Source organism: Epinephelus fuscoguttatus, linkage group LG4 (assembly GCF_011397635.1).
Source record: "Epinephelus fuscoguttatus linkage group LG4, E.fuscoguttatus.final_Chr_v1".
NCBI classification, from domain to species: domain Eukaryota; kingdom Metazoa; phylum Chordata; class Actinopteri; order Perciformes; family Serranidae; genus Epinephelus; species Epinephelus fuscoguttatus.
Window position 1 is genome coordinate 12569265 of NC_064755.1, and position 25273 is coordinate 12594537.

The following is a 25273-nucleotide window of genomic DNA, read 5'->3' on the forward strand; positions in this document are numbered from 1 at the left end:
GAACCGGCACTGTGCCAGTTCTGTGTCAGTCAAAACTCCGGGCCCAACTCTGCCACTGATTGGCCAGTCTGACATCCTTCATAATACACATAGAACGTTAGTGAAACACATAGGCCTCACAGAAACATACGCTGGTTTGGGGACAAGTTAGTGGTCATGTTACTCGTTCCACAGGTGAAGGACCCCGGACACATAGCCTACAGTAAATACACCAGTTGTAGCCTAAGTAACTTTTAACATACGTGAGTCTTTGTGACTCTTGACTCGACCCCCAACCCCTAACTCTTGTCTCTGTCCCCAAACCAACGCATGTTTCTGTGAGGCCTATGTGTTTCACTAACGTTCTTTATGTATTATGAAGAATGTCAGACTGGCCAATCAGTGGCAGAGTTGGGCCCAGAGTTTCGACTGACACAGAACCAGCACAGTGCCAGTTCCCAAACCTAATTAAGTAGGCTACTTACAACGGCATGAAAGACAATCTGATATTCTGTTTGTTGTTGGTTATTTCCTTAAAAACTACAACTTTATTCTCGTAATATTATGACTTTAATCTCGTTAAATTACGACTTTAATCTCATAATATTATGACTTTATTCTTGGAATATTATGATTTTATTCTCGAAATATTACAACTTTAATCTCGTTAAATTACGACTTTATTCTCATAATATTATGACTTTATTCTCGAAATATTACGACTTTAATCTTGTTAAATTACGACTTTATTCTCGTAATATTATGACTTTTTCTCAGTTATGACTTTATCGGAGATTTCGAGAATTAAGTTGAAATATTACAAGAAAAAACTCGTAATATTTCAACTTAATTCTCGAAATCTCCGATTTTTTTTTTCTTCAATGTGGCCCTAATACTCCGTCGTACCTTTGCTTCCTCAGCCCTCTTTCCATTTTTTGTCCCCTCATCCTCGACTTCTTCTCTCTTTCTTCACCTCTCCCTTCTGCAAACCCTGCTCCCTCTTTCTCCACCACTTAATCTGTGCTGCCCTGACTGCTGCAGGAACGCTGCATCAAACCTGTGCAGGTGACTGATTGAGGTCTTTTACAATGGAGAATAAATCTCGAAGGGATGAGAGAGTGTGTGTGTGTGTGTGTGTGTATGTGTGTATGTGTGAGAGAGAGGATGAAAAACTGCTGAGTGGCAGCCAGAGTTTGATTTCTGCTCACCCAGAGTGTTGTCCCCGTCACTAAAGGTTGGGATATGAGGCTAATCATACAGTACAAGCGCATGACGGATGGCCCCCAACCATGAATACGGAGGGGGTGCTGCAGGGTGCGTGTGTGTGTGTGTGTGTGTGTTATTTGTCACCTGAAGCAGTGTTGATGGTCCTGACAGCCTCCCTGGCACTGACTCTGTTGTTGGGGGGATAGTCAGGGATGGTGTTTTCGTTGCGCCTCTCTGACATCCGAGGACTCACCTTGGCAGGTAGGTGACTGGAGAGCAGTGAGAGGGAGGAAAGAGAAGGGTATAAAAGAGAATTAGATGATAAGAAAAATAGTGTGGGATTGTGGATGGGCGAAGGAAGGAGAAAGAGAGAGCAGGGGAAGAATAATAACGGAATTAGGATGGTTGACAGAAGGATCCACAGGGAATAAGGAAGAAGAATACGGGAAAGATAGGGGGTGATGAAAACTGGATAAACAAGATGAAAACCTGTTTCTGTGTGTGTGTGTGTGTGTGTGTGTGTGTGTGCATGTGTGGGTGTGTGAGTGACAGATGTTTTAACTAGAAATGATTTGTGCTTGAAACACTGCCTGGTTTCCATTATGACCACACACACACACACACACACACACACACACACACACACATGCATTCCCAATTTCACACATAACAGCCTGGCTCACCCTGATTGGCTGTGCTGCTCATCAATAGCGTCCACAGCACTCTCAACAGAGCTCAGGAGAGACTGGATCTGATTGGCTGATTCCTTCAGCAGGAAACGGGTCACAAACTGCTCCACGTTGGTTCCTCTCTCATAAACCTGGGGAAACAGAAGGGGATAAAAAGGCTGATCAAGTATGTCACTTATAAAGCTCATTTGAAACTAAAAGCGAAACTTTCTGTCAAAGGTTTTAATACCAAGATGTCCGTAAAAAGACTTTATTTTGAAAAAAAAAGTACTGTCTTTTCCTTTATCCTTTGTCTTTCACATATCACTGCACAGCCTCTCTTGTTGCTCTGTTCCTTTCACTCCTCTGAAAAGATTTTCCAGCACAAATCTCTCTGAGTTCCTTCCTTGCATCCATTTGACGGTCGAAGGGTTTATTGGACAGGGAGCGTTCGGGGAGGCAAAAATAACAAGTAAAAATAGACTAGTATCTTTAACTCTTCTCCCTCTCCTTTCCCTCACTCTCCTCAATTTCTACCTCTGTTCCCTCCAAGTCTCCCCCAGATACACTGTTAGGACTCTAGCCTGAAAGTTTGTTTCAAACCTTAAAAACCTTTTAGTTTGAGCTTAAAGCCTGGCCCGAGGGGAATCAAAAGTGCTGTATTGTGGTTTTACTGTATATTGTTTCAGATTCAGCAGGAACAACACAAGGCCAGACTGAAATGTTATCCACCTTCTCTTATTAAACACAACAGCATTATGACAAAAGAAAGAAAGAAAGAAAGAAAGAAAGAAAGAAAAAAAGCCCAGAAATTGATCCAGTCTTCAGTTGTCAGCCTCAATCACTACTCCAAACCATACTGACTCCCAAAGTCAGACGGAGCATTGTAGCTCATACAACATTCAGCTCTCAGTGTATTGATCCATAGGTAATCTATCATTTTCATAGACCTGTTTTAAATTGTCATAACTTCCACAATGAGACCTTGCGGGGAAATCAATTCGAGACCTCTAAGTGTGTAAAGTTTGAAGTTTGTTCACCTGAGCAAGACTTAATCGAAGAGAGGGAATGAAAAAGAAATGACGTGCTGGTGACAGCATCAAAGAGTCTCTTAGCTGCACTGCTGACAGTGTGTACATGGTGAACTGTCAGAGGAGTTGGCTGTTTCAGATAAGACCAGAGTGCCTGCTTAAACTCTAATGACCTTATCACTGCCACCTTTTAATTATTCAGGGATTTGACTGTTCGCTTAAAAAACACCTCCCCCGAGCAGTGACCATCCAATCATAGCCTAGCAACCGTATCTACGGGCACAGAAGGCCTGTCAAGCTTTGGGTTTCTCCTCATGTTAAAACAGTGTGCACAAGGCTGTAGAGTTTGGATAGCTGTTCCTTTTTTCAGTCTTTCCAAAATCACAGATACAATAGCAAAATTATAAAGAGTGGATTAAAAACACAGCATATACATTTTGGCCTAGTCACGATGCATTAGCTTATTTCGCTAGCTGCAGGTGATAAAATCTGCTACGACAGTTGGTATTTCAGCCGAAAAGTTGACAGTCACTGGCTAGAAACGAGCATGCTCATTTCCTCTGCCTCTGTTTGAAATATGTTTAAAATAAATAGTGAGTGGTTCATCTGCCATCGTTATCAATGTAAACTACACAAAAAGTCCTCCAACCTATTTGACGACATAGGTAGTGTGTTTCTACCCTCTGAGGAGCATTTCCTAAATTACGCCCCTAGCGGTGTACAACACAATAGCTTTAATATAACCATAAAAAGTTGCCCTTTCAAACATTTGATAATGGGATGTGTGCTGTGCCTGGAAGAGCACAAAATGTTCATCCAGTCATAGTGAGGAAATGTTTCGTGAGCAGGGGGATAGATTCCCTGCAAAAAATAAAGAAGGTAAAATCCACAGCTCCACATCCAGAGGTATGTAGACACTGGAGGAAAGCCAACAGGGCCCTTGGCTGTGGACATGGGCCCTGTTGACCTCCCACCTTCCCTCTGGTTCACTCGCGGAGGAGCAGAGCGCAGCCTGGGTCAGTGGCGCTTGCTGGAGGCTGCGTAGGGCCTGTAGTATAGTGCCAGGAGGCTGAGAGGCTTTAACATGTGTCTTAAAACATTTAAGGCAAAAAATAGCCAACACAGTAACAGAATCTTGGTTCATATTTGGTCAGAGCTGCTCAGTTTTACCTTTTGATCTCATTTTTTTCCTACTCCATTTTTTCAATACAGGAAACTAGGGTTAGGAGTACCGAACCTAATTGGTATTACCGAGAACCGACCCAACCCTACAGGAAACAGTGTGTTGCCTACTTTCTGTTCACAAATTCTCATATCACAGCCAAACAGTACATTAAAATATGTTTCTGAAGACATTTAGGTTGAGAAACAGGCAATACTCTAACATAATCTTGGTTTGTATTTGATCAGCACTTAGTTGTTACAGTTTGAATGGAGTTTGGTCTGAGTTTGAGAGACAGAAATAGAGTGGTGGGCCTCTCTATTCACTTGTATAGTCTTTGTATTTGTGGTGGTGGGCATATAAAAAAGCAGAAGTACAATCTGTAGACAACATCCCCGGAGCCAGCAAAAAGCTGAGCTGAGAGTTCAGGGAGATCTGAGCGCTGGTGAGAAGTTTACCACAGTTCATTTACACATACTAGCCACACTGTTATGATACAAAGCTGGTTGAAAATTGACAAAGTATCCCTCTATGGCCAAAGATGTTTTAGAATAACACATGAAAACCTCACTATGAAACGCCAGGCCATAATTGACTACTGTATGTACTCAAGAGAGAAGAGTCAGTCGGTCATGTCAGCTTTACTGTCAGAGTCACGGTGCAGTGATTCAGGGAGACAATTAAGGTTCCTGTGCACTCAGCCATTATCTGCCGGGCTCTAATCAAAGACAAACACTCCCACAGGACGCCGAATCACACAGGCTGTATTGACTTCCATTATCACAGTCAATGGTTTTCACACACATACACACATGTCCGCACAAAAAAACAAGCATGCACTCAAACATGCAAACACACATTCTCATCGGCTCATGTGTGGAATTGTCAAAGCAGCTTGTTCTGGCTCCACTCAGAGAGCAAAACACACACACCAATCTGTAATACAACCAATCACTATAATTATAAAATTTAGGCTAGTGCCATTTTTATTTGCCATTTTACCCAAGAGGCACTGTTGACACACTAATGACTCAGATTCACTCAATGAAACTTCAAGCTGAGATTCAGTTACCAAAGTGGGATGCATATCTGAATACACAGAAATGATAAATAGGAATTTTGGCAGTCTTCTTGAGGAAATTATGAATGCATTATAAGTTCATTACGGGCACTAAGTCATTAAATAAGAAAATGCTGATAGATTCTTGATACAGGATGCAATTTATTGAGCATGCTGATATTTTTTACTACAGTGTTATGCAGCATACACACCAACATGTATTTGAAAAAATACAATGAAACAAAGAGACAGTAACTACCAGACATTGCACTATATTTCCCTTGTGTATATTGATGCTGTGGTCACCTTAATGTGCCACTCCATATGTGTCACCCTATGTGTAGGCGTGTGTGAGCGTGTTGTGACCTTTCAGTAGTGATATATTTAATATGGAGGTGTAGAAGCAGACTGCATCACATCTTTAGCGGGCTGGATAAACACTACCATCCCTAATTGTCTTCTGCACTGATTTAGATGTTAATCTCACCTGTTTAAAGAAAAGTGAAAGGATGTGTAGACTCTTACACTGTATATGTACTATACAGTGCGTGTATTTGCGTGTGTGCACGATTGCTGACTATAACTGTTTGTTTGACCAATTATGCACCTGGAGTCAACATATATATATAAAAGCCACTACCGGGGGACGTTGGTGGCTTAGTGGTAGAGCAGGTGCCCCTACAAGGCTGTTGCCGCAGCGGCCCAGCAACGGTGCGCTTGCAAAAATATTGCCGGGGGAAACAGGTTTTGGTGTAACCAGAGATATTAACACGCCCACAAAAATATCACCTACAGGACGCGAACCATGGCAGAAAAATGGCTACATCCCTGCAAGACCAAACACCGCCAAAGTTAGTAAAGGACGTGTTGAAAATGGTTGAAAACTGCTACACAACCGGAGGTGGAAGGGCAGGACCTCGGCGGGTGGCTTGTTCCGCCCAATGAGAGGCTGATCTATGCAGCGAACTTCCGCCCACTCAGGCTACCTATCCTCATACAACATGTAGTATGTTATTTAATGAGTAGCGCCTAAAAATGACGTAACATACTTATTGTGTGTTATGTAGGTAGGTTTATGAAAAGAAAAATAGTGATGATGTATCTTAGAGTGATTCAAAAGCCTCGTTTCCACCAAACACTTTCGGTATGGTACCTTTGCAACCATAAGTAACCCTTCAGACAGGGTACCAAGACCCTAGTGTTTCCACCGCAAACAGTACTGGGTTGTTGTCGCTTACTGTTCCGTCCAGCACTCACTGTATTTCCTCATTACCGGTGACACAGATGGAAGTCTGCACCTTGTTTATCGTCAGATATATAAAAATAGCAGGTTTGTATATTTAGTCCTTCTGAGGCAAGCTCAGGGGTTTAGTGTTGCCTGAGCCAACACTCCGCAACACTTTTTTTTCCTCCGAGTGAGGACTGGGATCATGCCTTCCTGGTCGAAATTAATACATATAATTATAAACACTTGAAATCCACTCATGACTTAAAGTGTCTGTCATAAAAACAAACAGAATTGCCAAAGCTGACACACTGAAACTAATGTGTGCTGATAGATTCACGTCGTCAACTCATACATTGAGTAACTTAACAAGTAATTGTTCCACCTTAAAATTTGCCGGCAGTAGGCCCGGTGAATTAAATACATTTTTTCTCCGACTCCAGCTGCTGCAAGAGGCATCAAAACATCCTTTCATTTTATAGCTACAGTTTACTGTATGAACAGTGGTTATATAACCCTCAAAACCAGCCACAACTCAGCCCTGAGCAAGAGTGACCGTCCGATATTGACCAATCAACAGACTTAAGTTTTCACAGCTCCACTTTTTAGTACCAGATCTATGTGCTAGGTACTCCAACAGAGCGGTGACAGTTTCATTGGTACCATCCACAACTCTTCCTAGTGGAAACAGAAAAAAATGCGTACCGAACTGAGCTGAACTGTACCGTACTGCTCGGTGGAAACAGGGCTAAAGTTCACTTGGTTCCGAACGCCGGTTTCCTGGAAAGTCTGGTGTTTTGTGATCCATCCCAACCTGCCTTCTCACATGGAATAATTCTGTCTTTACTCACATCAGCATGTTGGTCACATGGGTGAGTTATATTATTACTGTATTATAGTGCATTACTTTTTGAAGGAAAATATGAGAACGGTGCATGAGAGCAGCCTGATAATTCTACATATACTGGCTTTAAATCCATGAATAACTAAAACTACTGCCTTGCTGTTGCATGCCTCTGCAGGAAAGCCCTAACGTTTCCTCTTCTGAAATTGAGGGGTAAGATCATAACTGAACAATGGTGGACAAAGCATTCTGAGCCTTTGTCGTCAACCTGCCAGAAATTCCCAAAGGAGAAATTGCTAAACAGACCCCCTCTTTACCATCTGGTCTAACACTCTCTGTCCCAATTATGCCATTTTTCTATGCTGGAATACCACTGGGCCCCAGTTTTCCTGTGTCATAGTTCAATGAAAGACCTTGAGGAATAGGAAACATATAACCATAACACTGAAATGATAGGTCTACACCAGGCCCCTAGGAGGTGCATCGGGCCTTGAAGCCAATTTCCACAGTGGCCAAACTGTAATTACACTGTCACGTGATGCCATGTGGCCCTTGAAGACTTTCCCATTGACTTTCATTGTGAAAGAGATGTCTGTAAATCAGTAAATACATTTTAATAATTTCAATATGAGAATTTGATCCATTCAGGCTGATTAATATTTGGAAAGTCTAAAAGAGCGGCACGCTTAAATAAATTTATCCCCATTCAAGTAGCAGGTGGAAGTCACTATAGCACCTGCTCTATGGGCCACACAGTGCAGAAGCAGTGCCAATCATCAGGGTAATTTTATATGAAGCAGTTCAACTTTGTGTGCTTCAGGCACCACTGAGCAACTTTCATAAGAATGAATGCAGCCCCACCTCCAAAGCTGTATCCACTTTTTTTTTTTTTTTTTTTTTTTACACCAGTGGTATACACATAGATCCTCCACAAGACAGGGCCTCAAGATCAGGCAATAAAGTAGGACCTAAGGCCTTGCCTGCACTTGAGTGGTTTAAGGACCCAGGGCAGTTGCCCACTTTGTCCAGTTTTAGATCAAACTTTGCTTCTGAGAAGTAAGGAATCCAGCATCAGCAGAACATTCAAACTGCAGTGGACTGATTCAAAAATGCAGTGTGCCTTATAAAAAAAAAAGAAGAAGAAGAAAAGCTGTGTGGTGTGAAATTGTATATCTAATTAATAAAATTGCACCACAGTTCAACCTGTCTTCCTCTCCCCTCATTTTCTTCCCCTCTGTCCTTCCTGTATGTGTCTATCATCACACCCTCTCTCCCTCTGCCGAACGTGTCCCATGGGCACCGCTACAAAACCTGGGATAGAAAAGCTGTGATCTATAATTCACACAGATCACTGACCCGGGAGGAGATACACTGTCTCTCTCCGCTGGCTCCCAGAACGCAGCCCGGTGATTAGCTGCAGTGTGTTTTATTGTTAGTACCTGCAAGTGTGTTTGTGTGTCTGTTCATCTATCTGATCAGATTTGTATGTGTTTGTGGATGTGAGTTCAAGGCAGGAGAAATGAGTGTGTGTGCTTGTTAATTTAAGTGTTATAGTGCAAAATCAGGGTATATTCAAAAAGCAGACAACACAAAAAACAACAAAGAAAACACAAAAAAAAGAAGAAAAGGGAAAAAGCAAACGATACACGTCCTACAGAATTATTCTCCCAGGATGTACCTTAAAGATATTTACCAGTGATGGCTGAGAGTAGTGTGTGGGTGGACACTGGTAAGACTGCATGTATGTAGTGATGCTAGATGCACACATAGGCTATATTGCTTTCTGTGAAGATCGATGACAGAGCTCACCAGACTTTATCACACGTACAGGAAACAACACTGTTGTTACTGTACATATTTTCACACCAAAGGCATCACTGGAAGTAGCACACACAGGCAGCACATACGGAGCTGCAATATGCCCCGCAGAAAGTGTAGGAAAAAGGCGGTGACGTAGTGTTTATGAGATCTGAAAAATTCAATCTGGTAGAAGTAACTGACCGAGCCAGCAAGGTCACTAAGTCTGTGAGGGTGTGTTGAGTGCCTGTGAGTGTGTTTCTTTGAGATTACATGTATTTTCTTCCTTTATTCTTAAGGTTAACAACAAATCTCCTCATTATCATCCACCTACGCATCAGCACATGTATAGCATTGCATTCCCCTGAAGGGCACACACACATACACACACACACAGTTTTCTGATAAGATGGCGGTGGCTGATTACAGGGAGTTGTAGGTGGTAATCAGTGATTATAGAGGTTGGTCTAGTTAGGGGAAATTATTCCATCTTCAGCCTCACAGATGAAGCTACAGAGGCTTAGTGGATGGGTGGATGTGACTGATATGTAGGCTGATAATGTCACACAGATGGAGTTAAGAAATCTTCCAGGGACTGTTCTCAAATTTGCCTGATGACATTCCCAAACAAATCAATCAAAAATACACAGCAACAGAAAATGCATAGTGCACTATGTAATTCAAGCTTCAACGGCTGAATGTAAAGTATTTTATGAGATATATTCCTTAAATATGTTTCAAATCTCTCTTTCTTGCATGGTCCGCAAATCAAGAATACTGATTGAGGTCATATAATTGTGATCGTAGTGCTGTTCAGACTAAAAATGTCACAATAGCATTCCCATTGTGCAAGGACAAGTACTGGTGTGTCAAGCGGGAGGCATTCTAAAGGCGCTGCAAGCTGACCCTTGCTGACGGGTGGGAGAGGAGATGTAAGTGTTAGTATTGATCCACTGATAATTCCCTATATCCCTCAGCTTAGCCTGAAGGAGCTTGATCAGTCTCACTGGAGGGAAATCAAGTCACCTCACACAGTTCTGAGAGGAGAGGAGAGGAGAGGAGAGGAGAGGAGAGGAGAGGAGGAGGGCAGTTTTTCTTGCACCATATTTAGATCAGAAAATAAACCATTCCATTGAAAAATCTACCCACATACCACCTCTACCCCGACCCTCACTTCATAGTTTCTTATATGACATAAAACCTTTCACTGTGTTTTCTTCTCTCAGTAAACTATATTTACTTCTCTCATTTGGTCTCTGTGGTTCTATCATTTTTCTCCCTGACCTTGTTCCAGTGTTGCCAGGTGTACTCTGAGACTTTACAGCAGACTTCACTGTTCCTGAACTAGCTGGTACAGAAGTGTCAGGTAGGTACTCATGTTGATTTTCAACCTGAGGCTCTGGTTCAAGCAAAGATGCTAGATGGCGACGGTTTCTCCTCAGTGTCCCTTGTGAATGGTTGAAAAGGTAAGATCGTGGGCTACAGATGTCACATTTGGCACCCATCCACCTCTCAGCCAACTCTCCCTCTCCTGTTTTCAGGTCAGGGAGAGTTGGCTGTGACATCTCTGGATAGGTGGGTAATGTAGTGCGAAGGTGCTGTTACTCAGAGGTGTAGCTATGTAGGCCAACAACGCACAGAAGGGGTTTTTACATGGGTATCTCTTGGCCTGGGTATTCTGGGCTTTAGCCTCAAAGGTTTTTACTTTAGCTCTGGTTAATTCTAACTAAAGAAGACGGTAGTGTTGTAAATCTTCATCTGTGGCTGCAAAGATGTTACAGTACATGACAGAGCCCACTGGCCTTCCAAACTGGGAGTGCATGCTGTACTCCAGGGGCTGTCCTGGGTGAGAAATACACAGAAAAGCTTGATAACCCTTTATTTTATAGCCAGCAAAGTGACAAGCATACTCACCGACAGGAAAGAAGATAAGAAACTACTTTTTATGTTGCACGGTTTGAACAAAGGTTAGTAAACAGTTACAAAGGAATGGTCCTCACACAACAATATTTATAACTTGGGTTAAAAGCTGTTTTGATTCTTTGATCTGTGAACACTAACAGACAAAAGGAATGCCATTACTGAAGGAATGGATACATGTTCGGACTGTCTTATGGCTTCAAAGGTATGAAATCAGAGGAAAATACACTGTCCAGAACCCTGCCTTGTTAGTATAAGCCTGTCATTTATAATTTCAGGGAGGGAGGGAGAGTGGTGCTCAGTGGGACCAGAGTGGAGCTGGCAAGTGTTAACAGCCTGTCATCATGCCCTTACAAGCTTCAAAGATGTATTTACTGTTGGGATTTGCTGACAAGAGTTTCATATTCTGAAACCAGAGACTTCATTTAAAATCAAACAAAACTCCAAATGACCAAAAATCAAGATCCTGACATCCACATCTAACTAGAAATTAGAAAATGTTGAGACTTTTTTTCCTGTTTTGCTAGACAGTGCTACCTCAATGACGGTAGACTGTTGTTTCACCTCAAATTGCTTTTGTCTCAGCCAAAAAGCTGCACTTGAACACATCGCCAAGACAGTCAGTGGACAACTAGCAATGTTCTGTGCCTGCATGAGAGGAGGTAGCTTTCAGGTGGCGTCTGTAATCCTCAATCAAAAAGGGAAATCGAAGACCAACAGGACAGATTCAAGACGCAAGTTTCTCAGTTAGCACATTAACAACACAACCTGATATTGAAAGAACAACTGGTATTTACAGTGTGCCGTTGAATAATAACATGGTTACAAACAGTTTCTGCTGAAAAGATCAATAGCTACAGAAATAAAAAACCTCCCCTAATATAACAAGTTGGTTTAGATCTCATGCCCTCATTTGTTTGCTTTCCTCACTTCTGCTTGTGCACTGAGATGCCAATCAGGGATTTCACTCACAGACGAACTCCATCACCAGTGCAACATGCTCAATCGGCCAAAAAGCTGCTGGAAAGGGCTGTCCAGTGCTAACGGTGTGGAATACACTACAAAATCTAGGGCAATAGATACTTACCGATGACTTGCCATTGACCAATGACCTACAGTCGGCTTGGTGCCGTCAGGGAGCTGTATTTTTTCATGCACAGCTACGGTTGGTCTGAGTGCATTTTAAGACAAAATGTAGCATGTCCTGCTATCAGTCATTGGAATTTGATTTCCCTACATGGGTCCACATAGCACTTATGAAAAATTCCCCAATGAATGAGTTACCTGTCAGCCCATATGACTTAAACCTTACAGCTTGTGGCTCATTTGAAAAGTCAGAGTGAGCACAAACCAGACCAGAACTAAAAGGCAGCAATGTATCATGTTATCTTGGTGCAGACCAGAGGAACCCCACTACAAGTGAGAAAGAAACTGTAGAGCTCACAACAGACACAGCTGCAATAGTGAGCTTTCTTCCCAATCATGTCAAGTTCCTCCAGCTTAGGAGTTGCAAAGGACAGACGAGAGAGAGAAGATCATACTCACTTGCAGAAGAGAGAAGAGAAAAGACTGCACAGCTTGTAGTTTCTTCCTGGTCTTCAAACAGCTTCAGGCAGTACAACGCCCACATTTCAGTCTACCAAGGTGTGCTCTCTGGAGGTTTCCTGAGCTGCCTATTTTTAGATTTTTTATTACTTTCTATTGGTTTGATCTTATTTTTGCCATGGCAGCCAATAACAGTTGTTTATACTGCAGCAATTGTCTGCTGTGAGAAGTTGTGTTGGTTGTCAGTGGTGGTGTTTCTTTTATTTCACAGCTCAGGAGGTATCAACTTTTATTCTCTTTTAGTCTCTGCAGAACCAGCAATGTCTCACTACAGTTGGTCTCTATCTGCGAGGATAACAGAGGTTTGATGTGTTGGGAAGCACAAGCGCAGCTCCCTGGCTGGCCCGCTACCTCCGAAAACCCCCACAACCCTGCCTCAGCTTCACACATCAACCAATTAAAATGGTATCCTAGCAACCCCAGTCAATATGTCTCTAAGCAACACCGTTTTAGCAGTATGCAGGAAATGATATCTGAGCAGCAGACCTCTCACGCTGCGAAAGATATTCCTTTTAAATGTCTCTTCTCTATTCTCCCAGTCTCCCTCAGTAACCACAAACCCTCTTGTACTCTTATGGCTTTGTTAAGTCAGCGTGTACACACATGCATACACTCACACACACACACACACACACAATCTTACACACTCACTCGACTGTTACTGTTGGTTATTATTCTCCTCTGCCCCCATCCTTTTTCACTGTAGCCTACCATCTTAGCTCGTCATGTGATGAAGACATCCCAGCTGCATCACTCACTGACCATAGGGAGTTAAGCCACGTATACCATTGCCTGTGTGTGTGTGTGTGTGTGTGTGTGTGTGTGTGTGGGGTTAAGCACTAATGGTGGTCTAGTATGACTGACCACACGCTGGCTCTCCTCTGGAGACATCTGCCAGTCCATTAGCAGGACACTAACCTGAGCATGGACACACACACACACACTGCACTATCAGCATCTATTCTCTGCTTGGATTTTGTGCCGACTGTTTGTAGTTGTAGCTCCTTAGAGGATAACAAATAAATCTAACAGGGTAGATGGTAGATACAGACAGGACAAATCTTCTGTACGGGATCTGAATACAGTACTGTACTATACATGCAAGCAGGTGGTGAAATAACTGTGAATTAATCACGGCCAGTAAATAAAAATGTTTAAGCTACTGGTCGTGAAGAGGTGTCATAAACGCTGTAATTGTGATCCAGATGGGACAGATAAGATGCAACATTGAATTAAAACTTAACCTAAAAGGTCAAATGTGGAACGTTCAGTGTATTTGTACAGCATTATGTAGGTTTTTGGTATCAGCTTCGGTGCAAAGTTGTCCATCCTGTGTTGTTAGGGTGCTTCTGTAATTGGTGCTTTTTTCCTCTATTCTTTCTTCGTTCCTTTCGGTCACTCTTATTACTCATGCTAAGAAGAGTTATCTCTGGGTCTGAAAAGTGAAGCCACTGTGGAGGTGCCTTAAACCTGCAGGGGGACGACTCCACTGGTTGCAAAAATATGTCTGATTGTATACAAATTCATGAGAAAATTACTCTACTCCTCACTTGATTTATTACCTCAGTAAACATTTTAATCAATGAGTTTCTGGTCTTAGTTGTCAGTTACAAGTCTTCTTCAATACAAAATGAGGCTCATGTTGTAAATTATGGTCCCAATTAGAGTAAAATAGATGATGAAGTGGGGTATTCCTTACGATGTGGCTACATTGTGATTGACAAGTCGCTAACGTGGCGCTGCTCCCCGGTTTTCAGTCAGATTCACCTCCACGGCTCCACCCTCTTGTTCAGATGTGGTCACTTCTGGCTCCAAAAACACCATGATAATGACAGCCATAATGCTAAACTCGAGACCTCGAAACGGTAGTCCACAAAACAATGGGTGATGTCAGTGAAGTTCACTTCTTACATACAGTGCATGTTAATTAGCCATTTTATCTAGGTCTAATGCACAAAGTCTTTTTGATATTCAAAAAGCACTGATTTCATGCTGCAAACTATTATACTGGGTTTTTTTTCTGGTCCAAGCTGTTGAGGTTCATAGTTGACAGCTGTGTGTGCCAACTGATATCGCTGTTATTGGCGCTGCTCGCAGATGTTGGTAGGGGGTAACTCAAGTGGAGGTTCCTACTGCGCAGCCATATCCAAGATATTTTTGCTAATTTGTTGTACAGTGGGAGGAAGTGATGACGAATCTTCCATCTTTACATATAGTCTGGTAAGAACAAGGAATAGGGGTAGGGGATTTTTTTGCATTTAAGCAAGCAGCCAGTAGTAACAGAGGCAAATTGATGGCTGCATAAAAACTGCGTGCCAGCAGGATGGGCAGGGCATGATGTTTTAAGGATGTGTTGGCTGTGAGACCCATCACCAGGGCATTATTATAAATCTAATTGCTCTCCTTGGCTAGACGCGCCCCTGCAAAGCCGTCAAACACTAGGACTGGCCAAGTGTCTTTGCTCGTACAAAGAATTGCAACGTTAGTTTACACCACAGCCACAAAGCTTTTTCTGCCGTCATCACAGGTAGTTTAATCTATTACAAAACATATTTTATAAACTCTTCAAATATGTCTTGTTTGTAAAAATCTTGAGGCTTTACTGGGGCTGGAGAGGCAGTCATACTAAAGGAGAGGAGAGCCAAAGCCTGCATGTTGGAGGCTCCACACCCAGAGGCGTATGGACACCCCGATGACCTCCTGCTCTCCCTCTGGTTCTTCAACATGCTCTGAAGGCCCTGGGTCTCCTCTTCCCTCTCCCGCACTGCCTCCCCTGCACGGTGATGTCTGATATCAAATAGCCCTTAAGCAGTCTCCAGCAAGCTCCACTGACCCAGGGTGTGCTCTGCTCCTCCCCCAGAGAACCAGAGGGAGGTCTAGAGGTCTGTGCCCACAGCTGAGGGCTCTCTGTCGGCTTTCCTCCAGTGTCCACATACCAGGGACAGTAAATAAACTTTAGTGTTGTGTTATGTCATTGTTTTTGTTTAGAAATTGCTGCCCGAGGCACATGTTTGTCATTTGTCATACTAAAGGTTGACAATGATGTGTCATGCCCATCACGCCTCTTTTGTATCCAGAACAGCGGCATGCTATCTAAAATCACACACTGGGACAGCACTATGCCGCACTTATTTGATTCTCTGTAAAAAGCGAAGTCGTTGTAATGTTGGGTCTTTGTTGCAGCACTATCGCTGGCTCTGTGTAAAAACAGCTAGAGTGTGGGAACGCCAGTAGCTCTGTCCTGTTCTTTGAATTCAGGGAAATTTACAATCCAACAAGGATTGAACACAGCTATGAAAAGAAATAGATAATTCATTACCAAATATTTGGTTTATTGGAGAGCTTTAACTGGTGGAAATGACTGTTGGAAGTGTGGAAGTGGTTAACAGCAGGCAGAGCGCCTGAGTTTGTTTCTAAACAGAAGGCGAACCCACTAACAGGCATCAGAAACATACAGACTCCTCAGATATCATGCCAGCTTCATCTGCCTTCAGAGAAAAACGAGAACGGGGGGAGGCAAGAATGGAGGGAGGTAAGGAGGATGATGGAGGTGGAAGGCGGGGAGAAACAGTAGGAGGGAGTGAAGGTGCTGGAGGAAATGGAGATAAGACGGGAGACGAAGGAGGCGGGAAGCAGGAAAAATTGGAAGTTCAGAGAGGAAGAAAATAAAGGGGCTTAGGCGAAAAGGAGGACAATGTTCTGCACTATACATTGTGTTGAGCTCTCTGGTGCTTTGTGTGTTTTACTTTCTCATTCCCTCAATTCTATATTAAATCCCCAAGTGGAGTTCCTCTGTCTTCTTTCACCCAATTACCCATCCACCTCTCTCTCTCTCTTTCACACACACACACACACACACACACACACACACACACACACACCAACTCTCTCTTTCTCACTCCTACGGTCCCCTGCATTATTCATGCTTTGGGTGTAACCTCATCAGTCAACACACACCCAGCTGACAACACAACAGACACTCTGCCAGTTCTCTTTCTCTCTCACTGCCACATACACACTCACACACAAATTATTCATGTCCACATCATTAACAGTTGTGGGAGACACTGAGGATGCAGTCAGTCAGTCAGTCAGTCAGTCAGTCAGTCAGTCACATTGTCCACCTCTGCTCTGTACAGAACACCACCATGCACCTAAACAAGGGTCAGAAAGGCACACACACGACACACTGGCTGCTCCGCTGCTCCAATTCTGAGAGGGGCTGACTGTAAAAACTCCAATCTGCAATGTTAATGTAGGATACATGTAGGATAGGTAGGCCTAGGCTGAATTTGTTTCCAGTAGGCTACCTGTCAGTCCCTACTTATATGATGGCGTGTAGCTGTAGTGGAGTTTAATCTTCTGAAATGCAAGTAAAATGAGCTTGAGTTTTATTGAAATAAGTCTATAAGAACAGATGTAGAAAGTTGAAGGAATGTCCTGAGCTAGCATGAGAGGATCTGCAGGGAGCAGAGACAGCTTAAACTGAACATCTGCGCTGCTCAATGGGAAATGGGGGCTCCTGGAGACACGCAGGGATTGATGAGATTTGAATTTATACACAGCAAGAATCTCATGGTAGCTCAAGTGTGTAGTAAACTTGGCCTATTCTCAATATACTTAGGAGAAAAAAGAACTTCAAAATGGCAGTTTGTAAACAGTTGCAATTGGCAGGAGGCATGTAAATGTGATGTAGGAAAACATGAGGATAAGAGGAATAAGCAGCTCCACCAGCCAATTAAACGCAAGACGCAATTACCCCCACCATCTTAGTCAAGTAATGGCAGTCATTATGAATTTCTCCATGAATCTCACTTCTCAGGGTTTAAATAAATAATAATATAATAATAAAAAAATACATATATTGGAATATATAGGAGAGGATACCCACTTACACTTCGTGAAGACATCTACCCCCATCTACCTAGTCGTACACCCACATCATCAACTACCATTACACAACTCGCTGCAATGTTACTGGGGCTCAAATGCTACACAGCGAGCCCTTAACTCACAATTAGCCTATAAATCCCTTTTAATGGCAGAGCCAGTGTTCGTGGTGGCTCAGTCATGCACAAGTGCAAAACAAGTTTTACATGAATGAGATAAGCGAGGCTATACTCAGCAGCTGAATGATGAAATGAAACCATGTAATCACTAATCAGTTTCACTGACAGAGCTGCTGAGCTTCTTCCTCATCCAGACAGTGATGGCAGCCATGAGAAAGATGTGGAGCTACGTTTTTGACCTCCCTCTCACTGTATCTGTCCTCCTGTCTCATCTTAAACTTTTGTTTTGTTCTATTATGTCTACTATCTACTAGGGGAGTCCTGTTCTGATCTTAAGATTGGTATCTGGCCGATCAAGGTGTTTTTAACTGATCAGGATTGGGTATGCCGAGTTATATACAGTAGAGTATTCAATCATTTGTTTTGTGTCAGCTGTCATACAGATGTTTTTACTTGTGAAGCTTGCCGTCTCCAACACTCAAATCTCTTTATCTCCTCCACTCAGCTTAACCCCCCTATGTGTGTAAGAGAAGGGACTGAGCCCCGCCCACAGCAAAACACCATACACCATAAACAACAACCAAAATCAGTATGAGACTGTTTATTTATGGTTTTTACCTAAATTATGAGCACTTGGTTCATTTTAGCTCAGTGTAAGTGCAACTAAAGCTCCAGGAGCAAAAAGCCAATAGTCTCTTAAAGGGGCAGAGAAATTCCCTTGATACAGTGACAAGGCCAAAAAGATGGTAGAAAGGCAGGGTTTATTATTCTACACTTATTAACACACACACATATCTATATCTATATCTATCTATCTATCTATCTATCTATCTATCTATATATATATATACACACATATATATCTATATATATATAGATATATATGTACACATACATATATGTATATATTTATACATAAATATATACATATATGCATGTGTATAAATATGTATATATATTAAATGTAAATATACATACCTCCTACACTTTATGCAGCCTCTTGTTTGCTCCTTCTCTCTTTACTTAATGTCTTTTCTCTCCTCTTCCTCTCTTCCAGTCTGTTCTTTCTCTCTCAAATCTTCCTGCACTTGCCCTTTCCACACCCTGTCTTCTCTTCATCATTAACTCCCTCCCTTGCCTCCTCTCCTCATTCCCTGAGTCTAACTTTACTTATTTAACATCCAGCACCCTGGCTACAGCATCCTGCTCCTTGGTTACCAGGGAAACGATAACCCTGCTTGGTCACCAGGTTCCTGAGGCTGAGGGATGCACTTGCTATCAGGGTTGACACCACTTAGTGATGTGTATATATAATATATATGTGTGAGTGTCTCTGGGATGCTGTGATTGCAGGAATGTCCCAAACTGAACCCCGCAGCACCAGGTGGCTACCTACACACACGCCTCACAAACACACACACACTCAGGAGTACACACTGTTGCCTGTGCACTGCGGTAAAATAACCTTGGGACATTCAGCAATTTGTAATCATTAAACCTGCCTTGTATGTAATCTATGAAGTGCCCTTATATTCTGGAGCAAATTATTCTAATTGAACTTAAAAACTTTGAATGTATTTTTTCCCTTTTGATTATTGCACACATTTAATACTGTAGATATGATGTCAATATGAAATCAGAAAGACGCTGGACTCATACATCTGACAGACGTTAAATTTTGGTTTAAATAAAATTTGGCGAGTAATGATGATATTTGAAATGCCTCAATTTCACATTGTGTGGATGTTGACATTATCTCATTTTGCAGACACTGGGTTTTGTTCTCAACACCTTACAACTAAATATCGCATGACATTGGCATTAGACGTTGTCTTGACATTGAACTTTGGTCACTCAACATCATTACCTAAATTCAAACAAATATGGGTATGAGTAACATCGTTCATCCTTCATCCTCCAGAGAACAGGTCCCTTCTGCTGTGTCAGTGTGGCTATGTGTATTGTTCTTCATTTTAAGATGTATTTACATAAATCTTTGGGCTTGACCACAACAGCAGAGCAAAGGCCATGACTGAGTTAAACCTGCCACTTCCTGTTTTAAATTAAAAGCTCTGTAGCGTTTCAAACCATCCCGCCATAGAGGTTTTGACCTATTCTTGTTAACTTGTGTGATAACCTCTTACTGCCTTTGACCAGTTTTCAGACTCTGTACATTAAGGGTGTGAAAATCAGCTAGCTCTTACAAGGATGAAAGTTCAAGAGGAGAGACTCAGCTTTAACATTACAACACTCCACCCCTGCATTTCCAACACACTGATTCCTTTGCAAAGTCTTTATCTAAAACCCCATTAAAACCTAATGAATAAGTGATGAATGCTCCACAAAGAATCATATCCTATCCACTGACTGAGCCAGCTGATGTTTTACACACTGACTTCTGTTCCTTTTATTCATCACTATCATCATTCCGTGCCAACCTCTCACCACACCCCCTTTGCCCTAACTCGCTCACCCCTTCTCATCTTTACTTCTCCTTTCGTCTCTCCCCAATCTCCTCCATCAATCTTCCTTCCCTCTTATTCTCCTCATCCCACTAACACGTTATTGTGTACAGACGAAATCACCTCTCTCTGCCCTGTGATCCGCTTCACCTTAATCTTCATGAAGAAAGGAGAAGGATGAAGAGGATGAGTTGGGGGAGGTGGCAATGGCTTGGGGGTGGGAGAAGACAATAGAGCGGAGATGAAAGAGTAGAAGATGAGAGAAAGGAGAGGCGAGAGGAAGAGGAGGTGGGAGGGAGGAGTCAGATGTGAAGCAGCTAAAAAGCTCATGGCGGGTCACTCACCGGCACGAAACAATTTCCTGAACAGATTTTGAAAAAAAAAGACAGGCTTAACAAGATTTTAGTCTGAGAGAAACTGTGTGTTTCCGTGTGTGTGCCTGCAGAATTGTCAATGAGTGTGGCAGCTCACGCAGTGAAAGCTTGAAAAAATAAAGTGCTAATGAGAGTGGCTCATTAAACATAGCGTTTATACAGGAAAAGAAAGGACAGGAGACTAATGAATTCTCCCTCTTCTCTTTTTGTCTCCTGCTTCAGCTCCCATCACACCAGCACACACACTGACACACACACTCCTCATGGGAGGGGCTGTTATTTATCTCCACCTGCTGGATAGCCAATTAAAATTGTTTTCTGGAACCATTTCTGATTCTGATGCCATAAAAGCTTTGGCAAAAGAAAAAAAAGAGTTAGTTGAAACAACACTGGATTTGAAGCGTTTCAACACATTTGCTCCTTCCCTGTGGATTATATATTTGTTTTCTTACTCTGTCTAAATCATGACATTCAGAGATGTCATCTGGGAATAGGAGTAGAATGCTGCTGTAGTTAAGAAGCAGACATGCACGGGGGCTTTCTCAGAATCCATCGTGGCCAAACAAACTGTCAGCCTTTCTTTCCCTGAAGTTCTCTCACTATAAACTTCTCTTTGCTGCTCATAATTGTTAATGGCCGTCATCTTTGATCTCGTTCATTCAATCAGGACTCCTGGAAATGAGTGTTGCCAGGGGAACTACAGTAATGCATGAAACTGTCAGGAAGATATCAGAGATGCCAAATGAAGCCCACAGACTTTCCTGCCTGTGACGGTGGATGACGACATGCGGGTGATCTGCTGGCAAACAGCTGCTAGATAGCTGAGCGATGTCTTGACAAGCTGGCTTTATGTAGACTGACATCAACTCAACCTGTCTCCAAGACACTGTCCCCTTAGTATCCTGCCTCCATGGCAACTGTCTCCATAGTAACCTGCAAGAACTATTGAGATGATGCAATGCTGAGATAAGCTGAGGTGGTATGCTACTGTACAAATCTAACAGTTTACACTTGGTTTCGGTTGCCTATATTGGCATTTTGAAAATGCCAATATAGGCAACAAACTTTAACAAAATTGTAGGTTTATTTATTTATTTTGCTTTTTTTTTTTCAATTTAGAAATTTCACTTTAACAAACATCCAATGCATACAGGAAAGAATAAGCTAGTAAGATAAAAATATTTTTAGATAAATAATTTGAAGACTTAAGTGAGTAAGCGCTCCTGTCACTTTAGTTAATGTATGTACAGCAGTGCAATGTGCAAACGGGCTGACCCAAACGGAATATAAATTGGAGGATGCTGTGATTCATAAATATCCTCTCAGCCAGGCACATCACTGGTCTTACAATAACAAACAACACATAATGTTGTAATAACAATCTGAGACTTTCAGTGGACGCCAGACTGTTCTCATGCACTGTTCCTACGAAAACCTTTGAGAAGTAATGCACCCAATTTCACACATATCCCACATAATGATGAGCCAGTAATTCGTGAAGGCTGTGATCATGTGACCAATACACTGATGGGAGTAAACAAGGAAGCGGTCCCGAGCGGTCCAGTAAGAAGGCAGGTTGAGGTGGTAGATTGGTCATAAAGCCCAGGACACAGGACTTTCCCATGGAGACCAGGGCTTGGATTCATTTCAACTCTGAGTAAGTTTAAGGTACATCGTCAATTTTTCCTAAACCTAACCACAGAAACTTTACTTACCTAAACTAAACCATCATAACTATACGTTTATTACATAACGTCAGAATGTAACTTTATTAGTGGGGTGCTAATTTGTAGGATATCCTATGAACCGTTGTATAAGGATACGTTATGGACTACATTGATGGTGCGCTATCGCCTTAAAGATTACATTGCAGCCTGTTTCTCCACTGCCAGCTGCAGCGCTCTCCTGCAGTGCTGGACCAATTTCAAAAGCTGTTGTTTCCATTAGTTACTTAGACACAAAAACATGAGAGAATACAATCCAGGCTGGAAAATACTGAAATTTCCCTTTGAGTTATTACAGCCTGAGTTACGTTTAGTTTAACTGACTTCATTTATGAGCCCAAAACTTTTTGTAAACATATAAATTATAAAGTATTTATTGAATATTTCATTAAATGAATTTTTTTTTTTTTTTTAATTCTCCTGTGACTTGTCATGCCTGCCAGCTTGGTCGCTCACACTACCTTAATGCATTTCAAGAGTAAAACAAAAAAATGACAGATCTAATCACACTTAGTTCAAATAAAAGAAGAGCTTATTTAAGTTTTCTTTTTTTTTTGAGATAGAAGAAAATTCTTGTAAGATTTTTCAAATATGAGGTAAACTTCTTCTTTGTTTTGGTTTTCCAGCAGTCCACAGCTAAAGAACACAAAGTAACAGAAGTTTATGACCTAACCATTAATCACAGGTAAAGATTAAATGTTTGTAGGACTCACTCACTTTAGTTGAAGCAGGGAAAAGGCCTTTTTCACAGCAGACATTTTGTCTTGCTGTAGCAGGAAAAGCACAGGTGCAATCAATAATGTTAACAATGGCTCAGTTCCATCAGCTCTCCCACTAAGCCATGCATCCATCGTAAATGTTATTAATTACACCAGTGCATTTCCTGCTGTGAACTGTTACAATATCTGCTGTAGAGAAGCCCTACTGTTGGATTTGTTGGCTGTGCTTCATATTTTTCGTTTCATTAAATATTCTAGATGATGAAAGTGTTTTGTTGTTGAAAGCTTCTCTGCTGTTGCTTATTTGTAAACAGTATAGACTTGGGTTTATTAAATCTAATCTGACAAAAAAGAAATCTGTCACAATTTTGCAGTGTTAAGTCAACAAAATCAATATGCAATAAATAGCACAGGTAACACACACAAAGCAGATGATACTGTTTATTCACCTGTTAAACTGCTGCAGTAATCTCACCATCTAAAGATAATTATGTCTTTGAAATAACTCTGCTGCTTCCTTTCTGCATTAGCAGGATAATTACAATTAATACCTGGGCTGATCTGATGTGAGGTCAGAGGTGATGTGAGTTTATTAATCACCACTAATTACTTTATGATCAGCTCATTTGCTGAATCTCATGAGCCTCTTAAGACGGGCAGCAACGACTGCTTCCACTAATTGATACCTTGACAGTCAAAATAATGAATAACACATGAAGTGAATGGAAATATCATATTTGCATTAATTATTAGTGTGTTGGCTGTTCCTATGGGAACATAGAGGGAAGTATGATGAGCGATGGTGACACAGATAGAGAGGATCAGTATTTCTCTGGTGTAAGGCAGTTTAGATTACAGCTGTGGATATAAAACTTTATCTTAAAGGGACAGTTTACCCCAAAACAAAAAACAAACAAACAAACAAACAAACAAACAAACAAAAAAACGTGTATTACCTGTAGTGCCATTTATCAGTCTTCATTGTTTTGGTGTGAGTTGCTGAGTGTTGGAGATATCGGCCGAAGAGATGTCTGCCTTCTCTCAAATACAACGGAACTAGATGGCACTCGGCTTGTGGTGCTCAAAGCGCCAAATAAAAATACATTTGAAAAGCTCAACAGCAATGTTTCATTCTAAAATGACCCAGTTACTCAAAATAATCCACAGACCTTGATGTAAGCAGTTTTATGTGGGAACTTCTTTCTTTCATTCAAACTACATCTGCCAACCGTATCACCGCTCAGAAGGATGTGTGCATCTACTCATGGAGGCTCGTGCTAGTGACAGCACGAACATTAATGGCGTCCTCCTCAGCTGAGCTGTGACATTAACCAGCTCAGTGCTGTTAAGTCAGCTAGCAGTAAATGCACACTACCTGCTCATTGCTCACAATTGTGGATTATCTTGAGTGACCAGGTCATGATTTCTGGCAAGAGATGTTACTGTTGAGTTTTTCAAATGTATTTTTTTGGTGTTTTGAGCTCTACCAGTCAAGTGCCATCTAGTTCCGTTATATTTGAGAGAAGACAGACATCTCCACAGCTGGTATCTACAACACTTGGCAACTCACACCAAAACAGTCCAGACTTATACAATAGCACTACAGGTAAGAGGAAAAATATGTATTTTTGATTTTTGGGTGAACTGTCCCTTTAAAGGGATACATTCCGATCATACATTTTCTTAAATAATGGCCTAGAAGATTATGCAGGTATTGCATTGGCTAATGTAATGTGTTTTATTCCAGGAGCAAGCTGTAAATTTGCAAATCCTGTCTAACATTGTGAGGATTTGGCAAGGTTTTTGCACCACAGCATAGCCAATACTGCTGGGGTACACATTTCATCTGAATAATCTGGAGACCCATTTTATTCTTGCTGCAAACCGCCCCTGGGTTCCAGCCAAGTGCTTATAAGAAGAGCCCCCCTCCACCTCTGTACAGTCCTGTGAGTAACAGCAGAGCACAAAGTCTGCCTTCCTATTCCACTCAATCTTTGGCTCTGTGTCTATATTCATTGAAGTGAATGGAGAGCTAATCAATTCTCACTGGGCTCTAAAAGGCCAGGGCTCAGGCTACCGCCTTCTGCTCAAGCTAATATCACGCTCTGTCTTTTAGCTCCACCCACTCCGCCTCCTCACATCTGCCTGTTTGGTGATTTTCCCCAGTTTTTACATGGATGTTGTCTTGAAACCCTTTTCAAGTAACGATCGCCACCCATCGGATGCGCTGCCTCAGCTGTTTTCTAATTCATAATATATTGATTACTATGTTGACGCTTTGACACAGAGAGTTGCAGCAGATGGGGGGCAAGATGAGGAGGTGAATAATGAGACCAACAGTGTAGAAATGAGGCAGTGAGAGGTAAAGACAAAGACAAGCAGGAGGAGAAGATAAAGGAAGGTGCATCACTGCTGTTCCTATTTTAAAGGGTAATGTTAAACTGAAACATATGCAGTCAGGGCAAAGAAAGTTCGCTCTTTGGTATAA

The 25273-nt window shown here is 41.9% G+C and overlaps 1 protein-coding gene across 2 annotated transcripts in view; it reads right to left on the bottom strand.

Annotated features, from left to right (window-relative positions):
- The window catches only part of necab2 (N-terminal EF-hand calcium binding protein 2), a 178327-nt gene that overhangs the window by 87852 nt on the left and 65202 nt on the right, over positions 1 to 25273 (bottom strand). For both annotated transcript variants that reach the window (XM_049575053.1, XM_049575052.1), the window contains exons 6-7: positions 1869 to 2005; positions 1330 to 1454 (exon numbers count right to left, since the gene is read on the bottom strand). In XM_049575053.1, coding sequence (XP_049431010.1) covers positions 1330 to 1454; positions 1869 to 2005 — 262 coding nt within the window. The remainder of the gene's footprint in view (positions 1 to 1329; positions 1455 to 1868; positions 2006 to 25273) is intronic.